At 38.0% G+C, this 17,990-nt stretch overlaps 4 protein-coding genes across 4 annotated transcripts; 2 read left to right on the forward strand and 2 right to left on the reverse strand.

Annotated features, from left to right (window-relative positions):
- Positions 1 to 1,419: 1,419 nt before the first annotated feature.
- LOC126759025 (p21-activated protein kinase-interacting protein 1-like) lies at positions 1,420 to 2,972 on the reverse strand. Its single transcript, XM_050473565.1, has 4 exons — positions 2,683 to 2,972; positions 2,102 to 2,623; positions 1,957 to 2,033; positions 1,420 to 1,892 (listed from the first exon to the last, which is right to left on the reverse strand). The coding sequence occupies exons 1-4, from the start codon at positions 2,887 to 2,889 to the stop codon at positions 1,454 to 1,456; spliced, it is 1,245 nt and encodes a 414-aa protein (XP_050329522.1). The 5' UTR covers positions 2,890 to 2,972; the 3' UTR covers positions 1,420 to 1,453.
- Positions 2,973 to 5,737: 2,765 nt separating this feature from the next.
- On the forward strand, positions 5,738 to 7,802 carry LOC126758369 (lipase member H-like). Its single transcript, XM_050472626.1, has 5 exons — positions 5,738 to 5,897; positions 5,966 to 6,195; positions 6,859 to 7,074; positions 7,146 to 7,346; positions 7,428 to 7,802. Exons 1-5 carry the CDS (start codon positions 5,785 to 5,787, stop codon positions 7,643 to 7,645), a joined length of 978 nt encoding a protein of 325 aa, XP_050328583.1. The 5' UTR covers positions 5,738 to 5,784; the 3' UTR covers positions 7,646 to 7,802.
- Positions 7,803 to 12,531: 4,729 nt separating this feature from the next.
- Positions 12,532 to 14,154, reverse strand: LOC126758927 (serine/arginine-rich splicing factor 4-like). Its single transcript, XM_050473378.1, has one exon. The coding sequence runs from the start codon at positions 14,016 to 14,018 to the stop codon at positions 12,684 to 12,686; it is 1,335 nt and encodes a 444-aa protein (XP_050329335.1). The 5' UTR covers positions 14,019 to 14,154; the 3' UTR covers positions 12,532 to 12,683.
- A 2,921-nt stretch (positions 14,155 to 17,075) lies between these two features.
- Positions 17,076 to 17,985, forward strand: LOC126758227 (corepressor interacting with RBPJ 1-like; the record flags this gene model as incomplete). Its single annotated transcript, XM_050472351.1, has 1 exon — positions 17,076 to 17,985. A coding segment is annotated over exon 1 (735 nt), but the record flags the coding sequence as incomplete, so codon positions are not given.
- Between the last annotated feature and the right edge of the window lie 5 nt (positions 17,986 to 17,990).

Here is a 17,990-nt window from a genome sequence, read left to right on the forward strand (position 1 = left end):
GAACTTCTTGGAACTTTTCAAAAGGTTAAAGAGCGAAGCGATGCCGCTTGGGAAGTTCGAGCGGCTTCAGTTCTTGCACAAGCTGTATTGTGTTCGCTTTCAATTAAAGATCTCGACGTAAAATGCGCCAGTCCGAGTTGCTGCGAATGGCGCCGAATAGACTCTCCACGGTCTTCGTGTACAGCCTCAGCTACAGTGGCTATATTTTCTTCACTGGTGCTGGACCTTTTGTATAGCCTAAAAGAAAAGCATCTTTATCTTAACTCTGAGTTGTTGTTGTGGTTATCTAATTGCCGCTTGGATGCCAAGATTCAGGTTGGTGGTCATCGAAGTCTTCTAATGGTAGGCCCAGGAAAGGTGCTGTTTCGACGGTGTCGGACCATAGGGAAGAGAGGGGTGTTAGATGAGTGCTGATGCTGGAAATGCCGAGAGATGGTTAGATTCATGCGCGGACTCATTGCACGCTGGACATATGTATGTATATTTAGTCACATGCCGAGCCCCTCGAGCACTTCATCAATAATGGGTAGAGTGTACTCCAGTGTGAATGGCTGTCAGTGCGTGTCAAAAGTTAATTGCGTCGGAAGTCTGATTGGTGTATTATTCGATGTTGTCGTCGTAGTCAAGTAAAGATCTGTTGGTATTCCTAGAAGGCAGGTCCGCCTTAAGCAGGCGACTACAAGGACGGTATCATCCCAGCAGATACCGCTTAGAGAGGAGTTAATTTTGTTCCTTGGTCAGAAGCGATGATCACCGTGCAAATGTACAACCGGAGACATCAAGAGGCATGCTGTAATAGTCGATAGTGCAGTATCTTGGCACGTCTGAAGCTTCGGGGTCTAAGAAGCAAAGGCTGTCGAATGTAACACTTAAAATCCTAGGGTTTTTGCCGGCCGGAATTTTAACTTCATCGACTGTAATGTCAAAATCCAGTCTGTACTCCTTCACAGTTTGTGAATGTGGTCGCTGTGAATTCAGTAGGGGAGATTGCCAGGCTCATTGCAGAGAAGAAGCGAGTAAGGTTGGAGAAATAGCCGCTTGTATGGCAATTAATTGCTAGGCCAAATTTTGTCAATTAAATGAAAGGATTTGATTTTGAGCGAACAGTTTGTGTGGCAGCTATAAACCATACTGCAATGATAAATTTCCAAGTTGTTTCTTTTACTGCTTTTTAGTCCAGTCATTTAAGCTTAAATTAGGTAAGAGTCTTGGAATTCGATATACCCATTTATATGTCTGTAAATACTTGTATATTGACATTAAATGATTAAAAATAAAAAACATATTTTTAGCCAAATAACCAATAACAATCGAAATTATATCGTATTAACTCCAGCTTATACTGCTTCGTAATAACTCATATAAACAACTTTTTTTCTTCAAAAATTATTTTCGTTCCAATATAAAATAACAACACCGTTATTTTTACTAACAACTGTTTTATTTAAAAATATTATTTATTTTTATTATTTTTCTGCTTTTTACTCAATGGTGGTCCTTTTTGTTTCGATTGATTTTGCTTTGTTTGTGATTGTGCTTTTTTATCAACATTTCCCTTACGTTTCCTTGATTTTTCTTGCACTTGACTGCTGCTCGGTTCAGATGAATCTGTATCATCGTCACTGCTTTCTTGCTCTGGTTCGTCCTGTGCATCCTCCTCATATTCAATCGTAACAACACCACGTTCTGGCGGCTTCACAGTTTTCTTTGGTACAATATTCACTTGTTGTTTGTCTTCTTTTGTGTCGTTATTCTTTAAAACAAAAGCGCCACCGAATTGTGTTAGGTCTAAAATGCTAAGGCAGGTTGGACGACAGCCGATGTTGGTTGTGCACATTAGTTTCAAATTTTTCTTGTTTATATTCACTTGCCAAGCTTTCATTTCGCCGGAACTGAAAAATATTAAAAAAAAAATTAGTTTTGCTTACGTGTTTTTTAATTTTTTTGTTCACAAACCTCGATATTGTTATTAATGTGTCTTTATGCAAAGCCATAACTTTAACTCTTGTGTCGTGCGCTTCCGTAAAATGTTGCTATCAAAGTAAATTTAATATGTGTTAATACAAAACTAACTTCACATATTGATTTATTAATGCATTACCTTTTCATCTTCTTCCCCTTCTTCTTCTGTCACTTCAAGCCACAATATTTTACCACTCTCCAAGCCTACCAGACATAATTCATCAGCCACCCAGCAAACACATATAGGCTTTTCTTTTGTTTTTCGACTCACCAAGGCATCTGCTGATTTGATAGACCAAATTTCTGCAGCGCGAAAACCACATAATGTGAAATAATCACCAGTTGGCGACCACGTCAGACAATCTGGTTGCGTGCCCAACGTACTGCGACTCTTTAAATTTGTTCGGTACGCTACACGCCCCTTTACCAGATTCCATGTGCATAATACACGATCTGCACCGAGTGACAGTGCTAGCTTGCCACTCGGATGACAGCTAATTTGATTGACTGCTAAACCCTTGTGTGCCTTCCAATTACCCTCTGTGGCCCAGGTGTTTTGACGTGTCGCAATCATACGTCCATCGTCGCCGCCTGATAGCAAATGTGAGTTGTCCGGTGTAAAAGCCAATGCGTTGATGGTACCCTCATGCGACAAAATAATCTGCGAGTTTTAATAAACATGAACAATAAATGACCCTACTGCTTACACTTAAAACTTACATTTGTTTGTTTTCTCGAACGCATGTCATACAAGAAGATACGATCATCTGTGGCGCCAGTAGCCACGAAATTTCCATGCACTGCTAGACATTTGAGTGGACCCGCATGTGATTTATCCGCAAAGGATTGCACAAAACTTGCATTTTCATTTATTATGAGTTTATAACCGAGGAGGAATTCCTCATAAGTTCCGATAATTACTTCCATAGCCCGTAATGTTTATGTTTTAATGTTTCCTACACACCGGTTGACAATTTTTCAGCACGTGGGGAATAAAATGAGAAGCGAAACATTCTGAAGCAGACACAAGTATTTCGATATTTCTAAAAGATATATCGATTATCGATAAAATTTGATAGTAAATGCCTTGATTTGAATGAATTTCTGATACAGATATTTTTCCCAGTTAAGCAATTTGATCTTCAAAAGCGACTAAGAACCTTTAGAATGATCTAATTTCATCAAATGTAGGAGATATCCATGATGTCTTTTGAGATGATTACTAACTCAGCTATCTCGCGCAGATTCAATTGGTGGACTACCTACCTACCTACCTGGAGATCGCAGAACTAGGACCCATTGTCGTTTTGTGGACAATTTGGCATGTTTCATCGAAACCACGTTGAGACCACGTCGAAACTAGTTGAACAAATTTTTGATATTGATCTACTCTAATTAATAAAAAGGAGAAACTTTCTAGTGAGTCTTAAGTTTTATTCTTATGATAAATATTCCTGGACAGGTATGACATATAATCAATTATAAACAAAATAAAATATTCGACAAAGAGATAATATGAACAGCATAAATGCTGTTATGAGGATTTGAGAAGTTCGGTGTCTATTGTGGAATGAGTCTATTAAGTATGTCCTGGAAAATTTCGAACGAACCAGATGGTCATCCTATTTTTTCTGAAGCGTAGAACTTATACAAAGTTGCGCCATCCCACATGAGGTATGTGCCATCTCATGTGATTCTTACATTGGCTAATTCGCGTAGTACCGAGTTTATCCATGTTAATATTGGTCGGCCGTGATTTTAGAAGGTATCAAGCGGGCTTCTGCTCTAGCCAGCAAGTCCATTAATCTTCAAGTAACAATTCACATTCATAACACGAATATTCGGTCTCACCGTTTTAGGTTATGCAAGCAGGCAATAACTACACTCTCAGTAGGTAGGTAACTCGGTTAATATCACCTGGGTACCCACTTATATATAGTTAGAAGAAAACGAAAAGTCGGACAAGTTGTCCCGCTCTGGGCAGATGGGAGCACAATTCCCCTAAGCTGCTCTAGACCATTCAGCTAATCATCAGTGTTGATGGTGGACAGACTAAAAAAGCTGATACTTTTAGGCAAAAGGGAACTTTCACAAAATTGGAAAAATGGATTAGGCAGATTGCAGAGCATGCGCCAGGACGCTACGGACGCTGGAACATTACCTTTGCGAATGCTCAGCCTTCAGCCGGATGATACGGGATATATCCCACGGCTCTCAGTGCTCCAACTTAAGAGACATTGGTGGAAAAATTAAGTATTTTACCAAATTCACCGAGTTTCTAGATAAGTCTTAATTTGCTTGCCGCCAGGGAGTACAATGAGTCTAATAATAGTTCCCATTTTCTCAGTTAGAAATCTAATTTAGTATCCCGCGAAAAATATTTTGAAATAAATTTTGAACTTTGAGTAGATACCGAATTCGCAAATAGTTGAGGTAGATTTAAGTGTAAATACATGTCATTTTGCTCTAGCATGTCCTAAACAGGAGTCTTTACATGATCTAGAAGCTAAGGCGGTCCACTGACTGTCCGCGCGGGACTGGCGACTGTTAAGGATAGCTTTTCCGAACTCCCGAGGATTTGGCTTGCCTCGACATTTTAGCATAGTCTTATCAGAAATAGTGCAATAATACTTAGGTTGAACTGATATTATAGACTTAAAATGAGAGTTCTGTTAATGAAAAGGCCTTTGAACGTCAAGCGACAAATGTCACCAGTCAATGAGTTTGATAGGTGCTAAACTGGCAGTAGCAAAACCTACAAGGTCTGACTGGAAACTTAAATCTGGTAGGACAGAGAGTTAGCCCTTGGTGTTCGCTTCAATCTGCTCTTTGGGCGTGACACTTTGGGGAGATTCGTGGTGATTGTGGTTTAAACCTAAAGGCAGGTAGAATTGAAAATTTAGTTCAGTGTAGAGTCGCACCGCGGCCGGGTGGCGGACCCACAGCACGGTCGAGGTTTTAGTTCGGTCTCGAACCCGACCAAGGTGGAAAAGGTGTCCCTTGCACTCGACCAATTGGAACCAAAAAATATATGCAAAAAGCTTTTATTATTTGGGGCGTTGATCAACGCCTTGTATTGATCTATGTTCTTTAAAAAAGCACCGTGAGGTTAGCCCGACTTCGGCAGGTACTCACGGAACAACACAATGAGTTAAAGAGTGTTAGTGAAATTTGAGAGTTTGTTTCCGGCGATTGGTACTATACATATTTCCCTGGAACAAACTCAACTCTGATAATTTTAAAAATTGAATTTCCTCAAATTTTCTATTTTTTGTTTTTATTTTAAAGGTCTTTTGAATAATTTGCAATTGAAAATAATCATAAATGTCGTTAAATTATAATTTAATTCAGCTCTTTATATGCTTTCACTGTTTTTATGTCTCAATGCTATGAGCACTTATCTAACCTATTTAACAGCAGGTGGCGGATAGGCATTGCGGAAATCGGGTTCCGCATGTAACTAGAGGCCTTTTACAAGCTGATAAGGGCATGAAATTGCTTTAGTTTCAAATAAAGTATTTAAAAATACAAAGGTTTCAATTACTCAAACTTAATTTCTTCAGTTCAATTTGAACTGCCAACGGCTGCATAACGGAAAAGTTATGAAACTGCATTTTTTAATAACAATTTTGGGTAAGGAATGCAATTAATATTATAGGACAAATAAAGTTAAAAAAATTAAAAAATTAAAGAAATAAAAATATTAAAAATAAAATAATATAATTAAATAAAAATAAAAATTATTTGTTTATATCCCGACAAGTACTAGCCTTCTGCCACGCCGAAGTTGCGCCCGACGAGGAGGATTATGGCCGTACATGGATGTGGATGCCCGATGGTGATGGCAAACCGCATGTTGCCTATCTAACCGAGCCACCCGTGGATAGTCAGCAAGACGATGTGCCGGAATTCGTGCATGTGGAGCTCTTTGATAGGTAATGTTGCATTTCACCAGTTTTTTTTTTTTGCATTCTTAATTAGGAATAAATATACTCATTTGCAGCGCAAATACCGCTAATCCAACAACTATACAAATATCCGTTGCCAATCATACTGTCAGTGAAGGTCGGAAGAGTAGACAGAAGCGCGATACTTGGGAAGAGATGGCCGGTAAATTCAATGCCGATTTGGATACGAAAATTTTGGTACACGGTTGGAAGTCGAGCACGACCAGTGACTCAATACAATCTATACGTGGTGCATACACTATGCGCGGGAATTTGAATATTTTCGGTAAGAACCAATGTGAAAACATTAAACGATATGGTGGTTACTAGGGTTAAATCAGTTTTTTGATACCGAGGCCATCAATAACTCGGAAGTGTACACACTAATCTTGGTTGAAGCATACAAAATTATGGTCCCGGATGGACAACCAGTCCCAATAGACCAGTCCAATTGTTTCGATAGAATCCAACAGAGTTCAACACTTATCGCAGAGAGGTATCTTTAGGTCGAAGCATAAGAAATGAAGGTCCCGGATGGACAACCAGTCCCAATAGACCAGTCCAATTGTTTCGACAGAAACCAACAGAGTTCAAGTCTTATCGCAGGGAGGTATCTTTAGGTCAAAGAATAAAAAATTAGGGTCCCGGATGAACAATCAGTCTAAATAGATCAGTCCAATTGCTTCGACAGAAACCAACAGAGTTCAAGACTTATCGCAGAGAGGTATCTTTAGATCAAAGAATAAAAAATGACCATTTTCTTAATAGAAAAGGCACTCCTGCCTAGTTGGTTTATGCTTTCAGGAATGGAATACGTACTAAGTCCAGATGAAGGGTAGAAAAAGGTAGAAGTGGTAACTAACTGATGTATTTGATTTATACAAGACTTTTCGTGGCAATATACAAATTATATACTTTTAATAATCCTAATTTGTTTGTTCTTCCTTAGCAATCAACTGGCGCGATCAAGCGGACAATATTTACTATCTGAAACCCGCACGTTACACCGTGCAAGTGGGCCGAGCTGTTGCTAAGCTTATTGATCTACTTGTTGAGGAAAAGGATGCTGACTCCAAGCGTATACATCTAATCGGTCATAGCTTAGGGGCGCATATAATGGGCTATGCGGGGTCCTACACCAAATATCGTGTTGGCAGAATCACAGGTGTGGCACTGATCCCAGACAATTCCCCAATAATACTTCACAGACTTCATTTATTTATAATAACAAACTAGGTCTCGATCCTGCCAGACCGGCTTTTGAGAACTGCAGCGGACCGGAGCATCATTTAGACCCATCAGATGCAGATTTCGTTGATGTCATACATAGTTGTGGTGGCGTTTTGGGGTTTCGTGAACCAATTGGCTGTGTGGATTTTTATCCGAATGGCGGCGGCGCACCGCAGCCGGGCTGCACAGAGATTTCACAAATCTTTAGTGCGTACAAAGCAGTTTTCCTTTATCTAACATTATTTTAAGCTTTATATATATTATATTTTCTCTTTCGCCCACCCTTAGCCGGCTGTAGCCACGGTCGTTCCTATGAGTACTTTGCGGAATCCATACATAGTGAGAAAGGTTTCTATGCTGCTCCCTGTTCATCGTTGAAAGAGTTAATCGGTCGTAATTGCACGGGTACAAAGATCTTAATGGGTGATCCGGTGCCGTTGAGTGCGCGTGGCATTTACTATTTGAAGACTGGTAGTAAACCAGGGTTCGCTTTGGGTTTGGACTAATGCCAATAAATTTTGGAGCAGATCCGTAATTATCTGCTATGAAAGCAGTGTTCATGTATAGGGTAGAGAGAGTTACATATATGTAGCAATATATCTATAAATATATGCTTAACTATGAACAAATATAATAAATGGAACTGTCAAGTACCTTACACAACAGTTAGTTTGAGTGCAAGGCCTTTTCTTTTCCTCCCATAGATCGATCTCAAAAGCTTGTATCGACTTTATGAGTTAATAGAATTTTAAATGTAATTAGAGCTAACCTTCAAAAGGACGATTTATTTAGTATTTATGTACATACGTGTGATACTCGGTACGTGAGGTATGGATATTATTTTGAAAAATAATGAAAAATTAATCAAATCAGCATCGTTAGTTGATGAATATTTTTTTAAATCCATGACTTAGAGAGGAACAACAGCAAACTGTTATATGTATATGTATGTATATATGTATATACGAGGTTTGTTCAAAAAGTATCGCGAATTTCGTATTTTTAAGAAAGTGTTATTTGGGACATTTGAAAGACGAAATTGCGGAAAATCGAACTTTTTTGAAGGAAGAAGAGCTTCGATTAGGCATCTACCTATGCTCAAGAACTAGTTCCTGGCGACTTTTGCAGATTCTCAAACCTTGAAGAAATTGTAGAAAGTATTGAGTATGGCAACAATGAAGAGATAATCGCCTATACTGGAACCTATTTTGAAAAAAATGCTATACAAATTTGAAAATCGATATCATCACTATATCCCCTCGATAGTAAATATTTGGGAAAGCAAAATGGATTTTATAAGCGGGGTGGGGTATAACTTTAAAAGGCTGGGTGGTCATAATGACCCAACTTTGATCTCGACCTTCAATTGATCTAATACGTAAAGTAATTAGGCCCTGCATATTAGATATTAAGCTTGTCATGAAGTTTGTAACACGCAGCAGCAAATGTCGAGGACCCTGAGAGCTGAATGGATTTAGCCATGTCCGCCTGTCCTATTGGCTGTAAACAAGTATGCAAACTAGTCCTTCAGTTTTGAGATATCGACCTGAAATTTAACACACGTCCTTTTCTCCCCAAGAAGCTGCACATTGGTTATTGCCCAAGGCGACAATGCAATCTCCGATTGTGCTTGTGAAGGGTATTAAAACTTCGGTTCAACCGTTTGTTGTTTCGACTTTTTCAAATATTCGCATATGAGTCAAGCTAAAGCTTTCTTCTGCTGATGCAGATGTGTTATGGTTGAGCAGTCGAACTAAAAAGATTCCAGCTCTCGTTTGTCTATAAAAGTTACCGTCAGTCAGGCAATGAGCTGCAGTTGAACCGCGTAGCATAGCTAGTGTAGTTAAGTGAAGAAAAACTTTAAAATCAGACTCCACTTTCCCAAAAAAAAAAAAACACTCAACAAGGAGGATATGGACGCTGTAATGACTGAGGAGGCTTGTTGCAGTCACAAACCGACATCGGATCAATTAAAAATCTTGCTAAAAGCTATAAATAAAGTACATAAAGTGCATAAATTGCTAATCGAAGCTATTATCCGATTGGAGGTGTCGAGCAAATCTAGTTCTAGCTCAAGTTTTACTGACACGGATGGCGAAGAAGTTATCAATATGACCGACGAAGTGGTTAAACCTTCAAAGGACCAACATGTAAGCAAAGATCATCGTGCTCGATGTAGTCGACGTGGACGTGATCGTTCACCAACACAATTTCACGATAATTTAATGTCGCTTAATGAAAGACTTGAAGTGTTGAAAATCTCCGATTCAACCCCTCACAATTCACATAGTCAGCACCAGCAGCACCACCGACACATGAAAACACATAGACATAAAACACCAGAAATAGTTGAAAGAGAAAAGAGAGTGGCAATTTGATTAGGCTGAATGACTTATATATGAAAACTTTATATTACAGAGGGTATGCAGTTAATAGCGGAGAACACATAGACGGATCCGACATTAAGAGGGAGAAGTGTGGTGGTGTGTCTATATTATATACATTTATTTTAATCAATATCTATGTATATTAAATTTGATTTTCATACAAAAAAAGGAAAAAGTATATATTACACTTACATATAGCACGCTTATAATATCTTGATCTGCATAAGTACATATATGAAGCACCAAATTATAAACATTTATAATATTTTTAAATCAATAAAAAAAACGAAAATTTGTATAAATGACGATTTATTACTAAACATAGTAATTCGTCTTCGAATCGGCTCATTAATTTGGCGTAGTAGAGCTTTCTGGCCGTTTTTTTTTTTCTAGTTTGCGATTTCCAGAAAACGATAACCATCATGCATTCGTCCGATGAAACAGTCTTCAGCTTGTTCGGGGCAGTTTTGCCCGTGTAATTCGACTTTTCACTGCAACCTGGTATGTATCAGTGAATCCATATTTCAGCGTCCGTCGTGAAACAATCTCCCAAAAGTCTTTCGGCAGTATACCAATCTCATGTGGATGTTTCAACTCTTCAGGCTGATTTTTATTATTGAACATTTTTATTTACATATTGCTTATTAGATTTTTATAGATAATTCGGATATCACAGTAAATTCACAACAGGTAAGTGGACAAGTTTGTGGACCAATTTAGTCAATTTGACATGTCTAAGTTTAGGTTCAAATGAGAAATCTTTTTTTTTTACTTCTTACCGGCAACTCTTTCCTTGGTGTTGCCCATAATGTTCTCAGTAACCATTCGGGTCAGCATTTTTTTGTCTTTCCCTCTACTATCAGTTTCTTAGGCAAAGTTCGGGTGCAACTTTTGGAAGAACCTCGCAATTTGAAAGGCTTGACAAAAATGTTGTTGTTTAAATTATGAATCGATAACGACGGACCGAAATCCTTATATTTATAGTAAATAAGTTGTGTTGGGACTATGAGGCGGTCTAGGCAGGCCTTTTGGCATTAAACAAAAAAAAAAAAATGCGGAAAATATTTTCAGCAAATTTCATTAAGATTAATTCTATATCGACCGATATATTTGGCATAAAGTCAACAATAATAGAGAAAATCATTTTATTAGATGCAGGTGAGCAAGAAAAAACAGCAACAGATTATTATCAGAAAAAGCTGCCAACTTAGCTTAATTGGAATCTTTATAATTGTCCGATATTTGGGGTATAAAGTTGGCCATTGGCACTGGTACTCTCATATTCTGTATGCGGGGACTTAGTTCCCATTTTGTCTATTTTACATCGCTTATATTAGCTTCAACACTATGTTTGTGTAATGTTTGTGACTATTTTCAGTGGCGATAAAACGCCAATAGATATATTTGAATGGTACTGTGAGGAAATAATCCACAATTTGAAAAGCACTAAGAAAAACTAAAAATGCACCTAAAACTATGCAACGTGTAGCCAAACGCATCAATTATCGACGCTGGTTTTTGAATAACAAATTTACTCATTCACATCTCATAAAATTATTGAAACATATTAAACTAAGAAATGGAAAATAAATATAGTTTGAAACAAGCAAGGTTATAGCTTCCGGTGTAGGCAAATTTTTATAATAAAAACTGTTGCGAAAGAAATCAACATTTACTTTTCGACGAATGAGTGGAAGGATTAGAAACATGTTCGGTACCTTATTGTAATAAATATGTATATCATATTGAATATATTTTTGGTTATTTATTAACACAACGAAATTATACTACAGAATAATTATTATAATCGGCATATCCCCATGGAAACTGTTCTCAAAAGTAAACTCCTATAACAACAACTGCATTTCTTAAAAAAAAAAGGAAACTTATCATTCTGATAACGCTGTATATGTATATTCTATAAAGAAGGCACTAAATTAAAAAAAATACAACTATATATATACATATGTATATATTAGGGCGGGTCGATTTAAAAATCGCCCATTGCTCTATGAAAATCATATTCTAGGGATCAAAATAAGATACTTTGCCGAAGGAACCATACCTCTAAAACGAATTTTGATGTCCCCCAATTTGGGTCGAACCTTTTGGGTAGGGGCAAATTTTGAAAAATCCCACTTTGACCCATTTAGAGTGCTCCAATCGAGTCCAAATGTATGACCCACCCCCACTAACTTTGGAAGGCCGATCCACCCATGCCAGTGGCACACCCCCTGGAACTCCCCTGGGGGGTTCCCCATACAATCATTTCAAAAAATCACCATTTTTGGTGATTTACATGAAAAAATCAGCTAAATTGCTATGTTTTTTCTTTATTTTTATTTATTTATTTATAATAATATCTATTTTTTCTCTTAAGAAATTTATTTAGTCAGAACATATGTAAATGAAAAAAATTAATTTAAATCAGAATTTACAAAATTTAGTGATATAAAATAATTAAGTCATACACCTAAATGTCGGGTTTTTGAATATAAAAGCGAAATAACAAATTTAAACAACAAAATGAAGGAAAAAATGTCAAAAAATGTGCTCCTGAGCTCAAACAAATCTCGTTGCTTCCTCTTACACATACTGCAATACAAGTTACAATCTCTAAGAATGATAACTCTTTCAAATACAACTTCAAACATGTCAAATGTTATAATGAAAGGGATCTAATAGATCATCCATAAATTTCAAACCAAAAATTTAAAATAACTTATTTCGTAAAGAAATTTTAATATATTTTTATTATCATCTGAGCAAGAGTTTCGACTCCGATACACACCTTTTTGCGTATGTGGTGGTGAGTCCGCACGATCGATGGGCTTTCGGAGCCACGATTCATTTTACTGACTTAAAAAGTTCAGCTCCATCAGATGCTATAATTATTTAGCTAGTTATTTTACTGGATTAAGACAACATTTTTTTAATATTTATTTTTATTTATTTATTTTTTTAATTTTTGCTGTATTTTATACGAGTATACATATATGTATAAATAATAAAAGCATAAATAGTTTAAAATTTATTTTTGATTAATACTTTCTTTGGCATTATTTGTTCGTTTTTTTATACGTGTTGTTAAATATAAAGGTAGTAATGTTTACAATATAGAAGTTGAAACGGAACAACTTCTGTATCACTGCCCACATTAATGACGAGGCTCACTGTGTGTCCTGCGTCTCTGCCTGCGCCCTCCGTCGTAATGAACTGGCACCATCGTATAATAGCCGAGACTTTGAAATCCCTCAGCCTCATGTTTTGACTGATCCTTAGCGCTGTGACGCTTCTTATTCTTACACTGTTTCTTCTGGTCGCTTTTGTTGTGACGTTCGTGTGAATTAGAGCGAGATCGTCTGTTTGCTCTACCACTTACTTCGGGTCTAGTATGTGATCGCAAGTGCCGGTGGTGTTGCTGGTGGCGACCATGTGAAATAGGGAAAGCTGCTTGCAGGCTGGCGGCACGAAAACATTTCGACAGTTGACGCAACTCTTGATCACGTGTCTTGGAATGACCTCGTGAGTGTCCCCTTGAAGTTCCACGAGAGCATTTACGTGAATGACCACGCGAGTGACCACGAGAGCGTCCACGTGATCGTCCGCGAGAATTTGAACGAGAGCGCGAGCGATCACGTCCACGTCGATTACGTCCTTCATGATGGTGCTTACGTCCATGGTGACGTTTTGAAGGTTTGCAAACTTCGTTCGTCAAATCGATAAATGTTTCGCCATCAGTGTCACTAGAACTGGAACTTGAACTCGAGCTAGAGCTAGAACTCGAACTGGAGCTGGAGCTTGTACCAGAACTTGAACTAGAGCTACTATTTTCAATATGTTTCGGCTGCTTGCCCTTCTTATCCTTTCGCCTTTTGTTATCTTCGCATTTTTTGTGACCTTCGTGTGAATTAGATCGAGATCCTCTGTTTGCTCTACCAGCTACTTCGGGTCTAGTATGTGATCGCAAGTGCCGGTGGTGTTGCTGGTGACGACCATGCGGAATAGAGGGAGCTGCTTGGAGGCTGGCGGCACGAAAACATTTCGACAGTTGACGCAACTCTTGATCACGTGTCTTGGAATGACCACGTGATTGTCCGCGAGAACATCCACGAGAATGACCGCGTGAGTGATCACGAGATCTTCCGCGAGAATGCGAACGGGAGCGCGAACGATCACGTCCATGACGATTACGTCGTCCATGATGGTGTTTACGTCCATGGTGACGCTTGGACGGTTTGCCCACTTCGTTCATCAAATCGATAAATGTTTCGTCATCAGTGTCACTAGAACTTGAGCTAGAACTCGAACTGAAGCTAGAGCTACTATTATCACTATCCTTCGGCTCCTTGTGCTTCTTCTTCTGCTTTTCGCTCGAAGCCTCCAATCGCTTGATGGCTTCATTTAGCAATTTCTGTGCTTTGTATGCTTTCTTTACCGCTTTTAACAATAATTTTTGATTTGCCTCCGGATCAGTCATTTTGGTTTCCATGTCCTCCTAGCTGAGTGATATTTTTGGAAAATAGTATTGTGATTATTTAGTTTTTCCGCGTCTTAATTACTGGTGTATGTATTTTCTGCACTAACTTTTCACTTTAATTTCGTTTACTGCTTTCGTCGTCGGCTTCGTTGCTCAACTGCTGCTGAGTGCTTCGCTGCCGGCCACTTTTATACAAAAACAAAACGTTAAAAAAACGTTCTAGTTCGTCTGGTCAACGTTGACCGATGCAGATAGCACCGGCAAGCGCCAGTATGACTCATTCGCAAACGTTTGAAATCGTTTGCGGTAATAAACAGGAGGATTAAATGTGGGTGATAACAATGTTTTTCGGTGATGGGTAGATACATAGTTGCAATGTATTTTGTTAAAATAGCTTTTGTTGTTCATGCATTTCAACTTATGCTATTTTTAGTTTAGTTTATAAGTATATCATATATGTATATAAAGTTGTAACTTTTTTACAATTTAGTTCACTTTTTTTTACAGAAATGCAATTTTTAATTGAAGCTTACTTTTGAAAATAGTTTCTATGAGATTTCAATCACGACCAAATTCGGTCAGGACGCTTATTTTTGGTATAATCTCTAATATTGTGAAAATGGGTGAAATCGGATAAAAACTATGCTCACTCTTCAAATAACGGTTATGTTGAAAACTCCCAAAAGTGCGGGAACTCGCTAAATAAATGCGTCAATGATATTAAATTTCACAAATACTTAACATTAACCCGCCATAATTACATATATAACAGTATGAAAATGGGTAAAATCGGATACTTCCCATATAACACAAGTTTTGAATTCCATATGCTTCTTCCACTTTACCGTATACAAATAAATCGCCAAGGAATATATTGTGATTTTTTTAAGCTCCCATTTATAGTATGTAGGTGTAGGCTTCGTAAATTTTTTTCGTCAAAAAAAATTTAAATTTATTTAAATTAATTCGTATAATTGTGTTTACCTTGAAAAAAAGTACGAGTTCGTAGTTGGGGGTAATCGGACCACTGCCACGCCCACAAAACGCCATTAACCGAAAACCTAAAAAGTGAAATAACTAAGCACTTCATTAAGATATCTACATATATCGTGTCATATTCCCAGATTCCCAGCTAACACACCATACATAACACACTTTTAAATTCCATTCGATTCTTTCACAGTTCTTTCTTTCCAGTAGACAAAAAAGTAATTATTATATCGGCATACAATTTTGCACTAATAATTCCTTTAAAGTATGCCTCCTTATGACCAAAAAAGGTTCAAATCGAAACACAACTGTTCAAGACCCTAGGTACTAAATATGTCGACCACAGTACCTATAGTTGACATTTGACCGAAAATATGGGTCAATGTGTGAGATATAGTATACTCAGACAGAATTCTTTCCTAAGAATAGTAATTCTGTATATCAGAAATGGGTTGATTCGGGCCAATACTTCTCTGAGCCCCGCATACCTCTTATAAATATTTTCGAACTTCGAACTTCGAGGTGAGTTTATGCTGGATATAACGGCCAATGTTTGAGTTATCTGAATGAAAATTACAGAACATGTTTTACTATATAACAGTATATCTTTGTATCTCTGAAAAGTATGTTGAAATAATAAAATAGATAAATAATATAACAACAATAATGAGGTATGTATGTTGTAACTGGGACGCATTCTGGACAGGTTTTCATTTATTTTTTTTTAACAAAACAAATGCTTGAGAAAATATTTGCAAAAAATGTCATTAAGTTAAAACATAATCGACCGATATATTCAGTATAAAATCAACCAGTATAACCAAAATCATTTAATTAGGTGCAGGCGAGCGAGAGGCATATGAAAAGAATTATTATAAGAAAAAATATTCATACGAGTATATCTTACAAATTGCAGGAACTTCACGAAATTAAGTCTGCCATAGACGTTGAGGTGCACACTTTCGTTTTCTGGGGTTTGAGAAATTTTAATGAAATACTCCAGCGGTTCGAAATGATGCCCGGTTTGATGATTAATTTAAACTCTCTTAACCACTTTGAAAATGTGCCCTGCGTGACCCTAGCTGGATCTACCCAGGGGTTTCAATAAACATCTGTTAACGGACGCTGGGTGAGCCATGAAAGTTTTCTTTACATTAAGATAGTTCATCCATTGACTGAAATATAAGCTGAATAATTAACCATGGAGTCGAAGAACCTAATACTCAGTAAACGGTGCTCAGTGAAGAAAGTTGTAAAATGTTGCAAACAGTTTTTTGATTCGTTTTACTTCCGGACATCTCTAGTTAACTCAGATTTTTTCCATTCTCACATTTCAGTATGACATGGTTTTATGCTACGGATGCTGAGATAGTTTATGATTTATATATGCAGGTACGTATGGTGCAACAAGCTTGTTATAGAGCGGAACTATGTATCCTATTCAAAATTTTAAGATGAACAGACTTATGAAAAAAGTTCCGGCGGAGTCAATTTTATACTGTGAAAGGGGTAAAGCAATAACTGTTAACCAATAAGAAATTATACTACAAAATTTTATCCAAAATTATTTTCGGTACATCGTCCTCATGGAAACTAATTTGAAAAGCAAACCCGAATTTTCCACCTAAAAAAATGTACTTTACCTTAAAACGAAGCAAAGTGATTAGTTTGCATGGGGCATGACGCTATATAGCATATTCTATATTTAAACTACATACCAATAAAAATTAGATAGGCGAAATTATAAAAATTGCGCAATTATATACATATGTATGTATGTATGTATGTCTGATATACTTATGTACTTCCATGTTTTTCAATTTAAGCTACGCATTACAAGTTAATTACAAGTATCTGCCCTCCACCGCCAAATATTGTTATCAGCACAACGACACACTACAGAAGTACAACAACAACTAGACGCCACAGCGAGTTATCGCAAACGTTTTCAAACGTTGACGTTTGAGTCACGCTGGCGCTCGCTGGTGCTCACTGCTGCTGCTCTCTGCATCGGTCAACGTTGAGCAGACGAGTTAAAACGTTTTTGCAACGTTTTGTTTGTGTATAAAAGCGGCCGGCAGCCAAGCAATCAGCAGCAGTTCAGCAACGAAGCCGACGACGAAAGCAGTAAACAAAGTTAAAGTGAAAAGTGAAGTGTAAATAAAGCAAATACTTGTACAACAGTAAAAAAGGTGAGGAAATATTTAAAAATCAGTCTTCTCTATTCCCAAAACTATCACTCAGCGTGGAGGACATGGAAGCTGTAATGACCGAACCGGAGCAAGCTTGCTGCAGTCACGAACCGACAGCGGTTAAAGCAAAGAAAAATGCCAAAGATCAAAAATTATTGCAAAAAGCGGTAAAGAAAGCATACAAAGCACAGAAATTGCTAAACGAAGCCATCAAGCGATTGGAGGCGTCAAGCGAAAAGCAGAAGAAGCAGCACAAGCAGCCGAAACATATTGAAAATAGTAGCTCCAGTACAAGTTCTGGTACTAGCTCTAGTTCCAGCTCGAGTTCTAGTTCGAGCTCAAGTTCTAGTGACACTGATGGCGAAACATTTATCGATTTGACGAACGAAGTGGGCAAACCTGCCAAGCGTCACCATGGACGTAAACACCATCATGGACGACGTAATCGACGTGGACGTGATCGTTCGCGCTCACGTTCGCAGTCACGCGGACGTTCCCGTGGACGCTCTCGTGGTCACTCGCGTGGTCATTCACGTGGATGTTCTCGCGGACACTCACGTGGACCTTCAAGGGGACACTCTCGTGGTCATTCCAAGACACGTGATCAAGAGTTGCGTCAATTGGCGCAGTTTTTTCGTGGCGCCAGCCTCCAAACAGCTCCCCCTATACCACATGGTCATCACCGGCGACACCACCAGCGATCACATACTAGACCCGAAGTAGCTGGTAGAGGAAACAGACAATCTCGCTCTAATTCACATGAACGTCACAACAAAGACGAACATAAGAAAAAGTATAAACA

Source organism: Bactrocera neohumeralis, chromosome 5 (genome assembly GCF_024586455.1).
Source record: "Bactrocera neohumeralis isolate Rockhampton chromosome 5, APGP_CSIRO_Bneo_wtdbg2-racon-allhic-juicebox.fasta_v2, whole genome shotgun sequence".
Classification (NCBI taxonomy): domain Eukaryota; kingdom Metazoa; phylum Arthropoda; class Insecta; order Diptera; family Tephritidae; genus Bactrocera; species Bactrocera neohumeralis.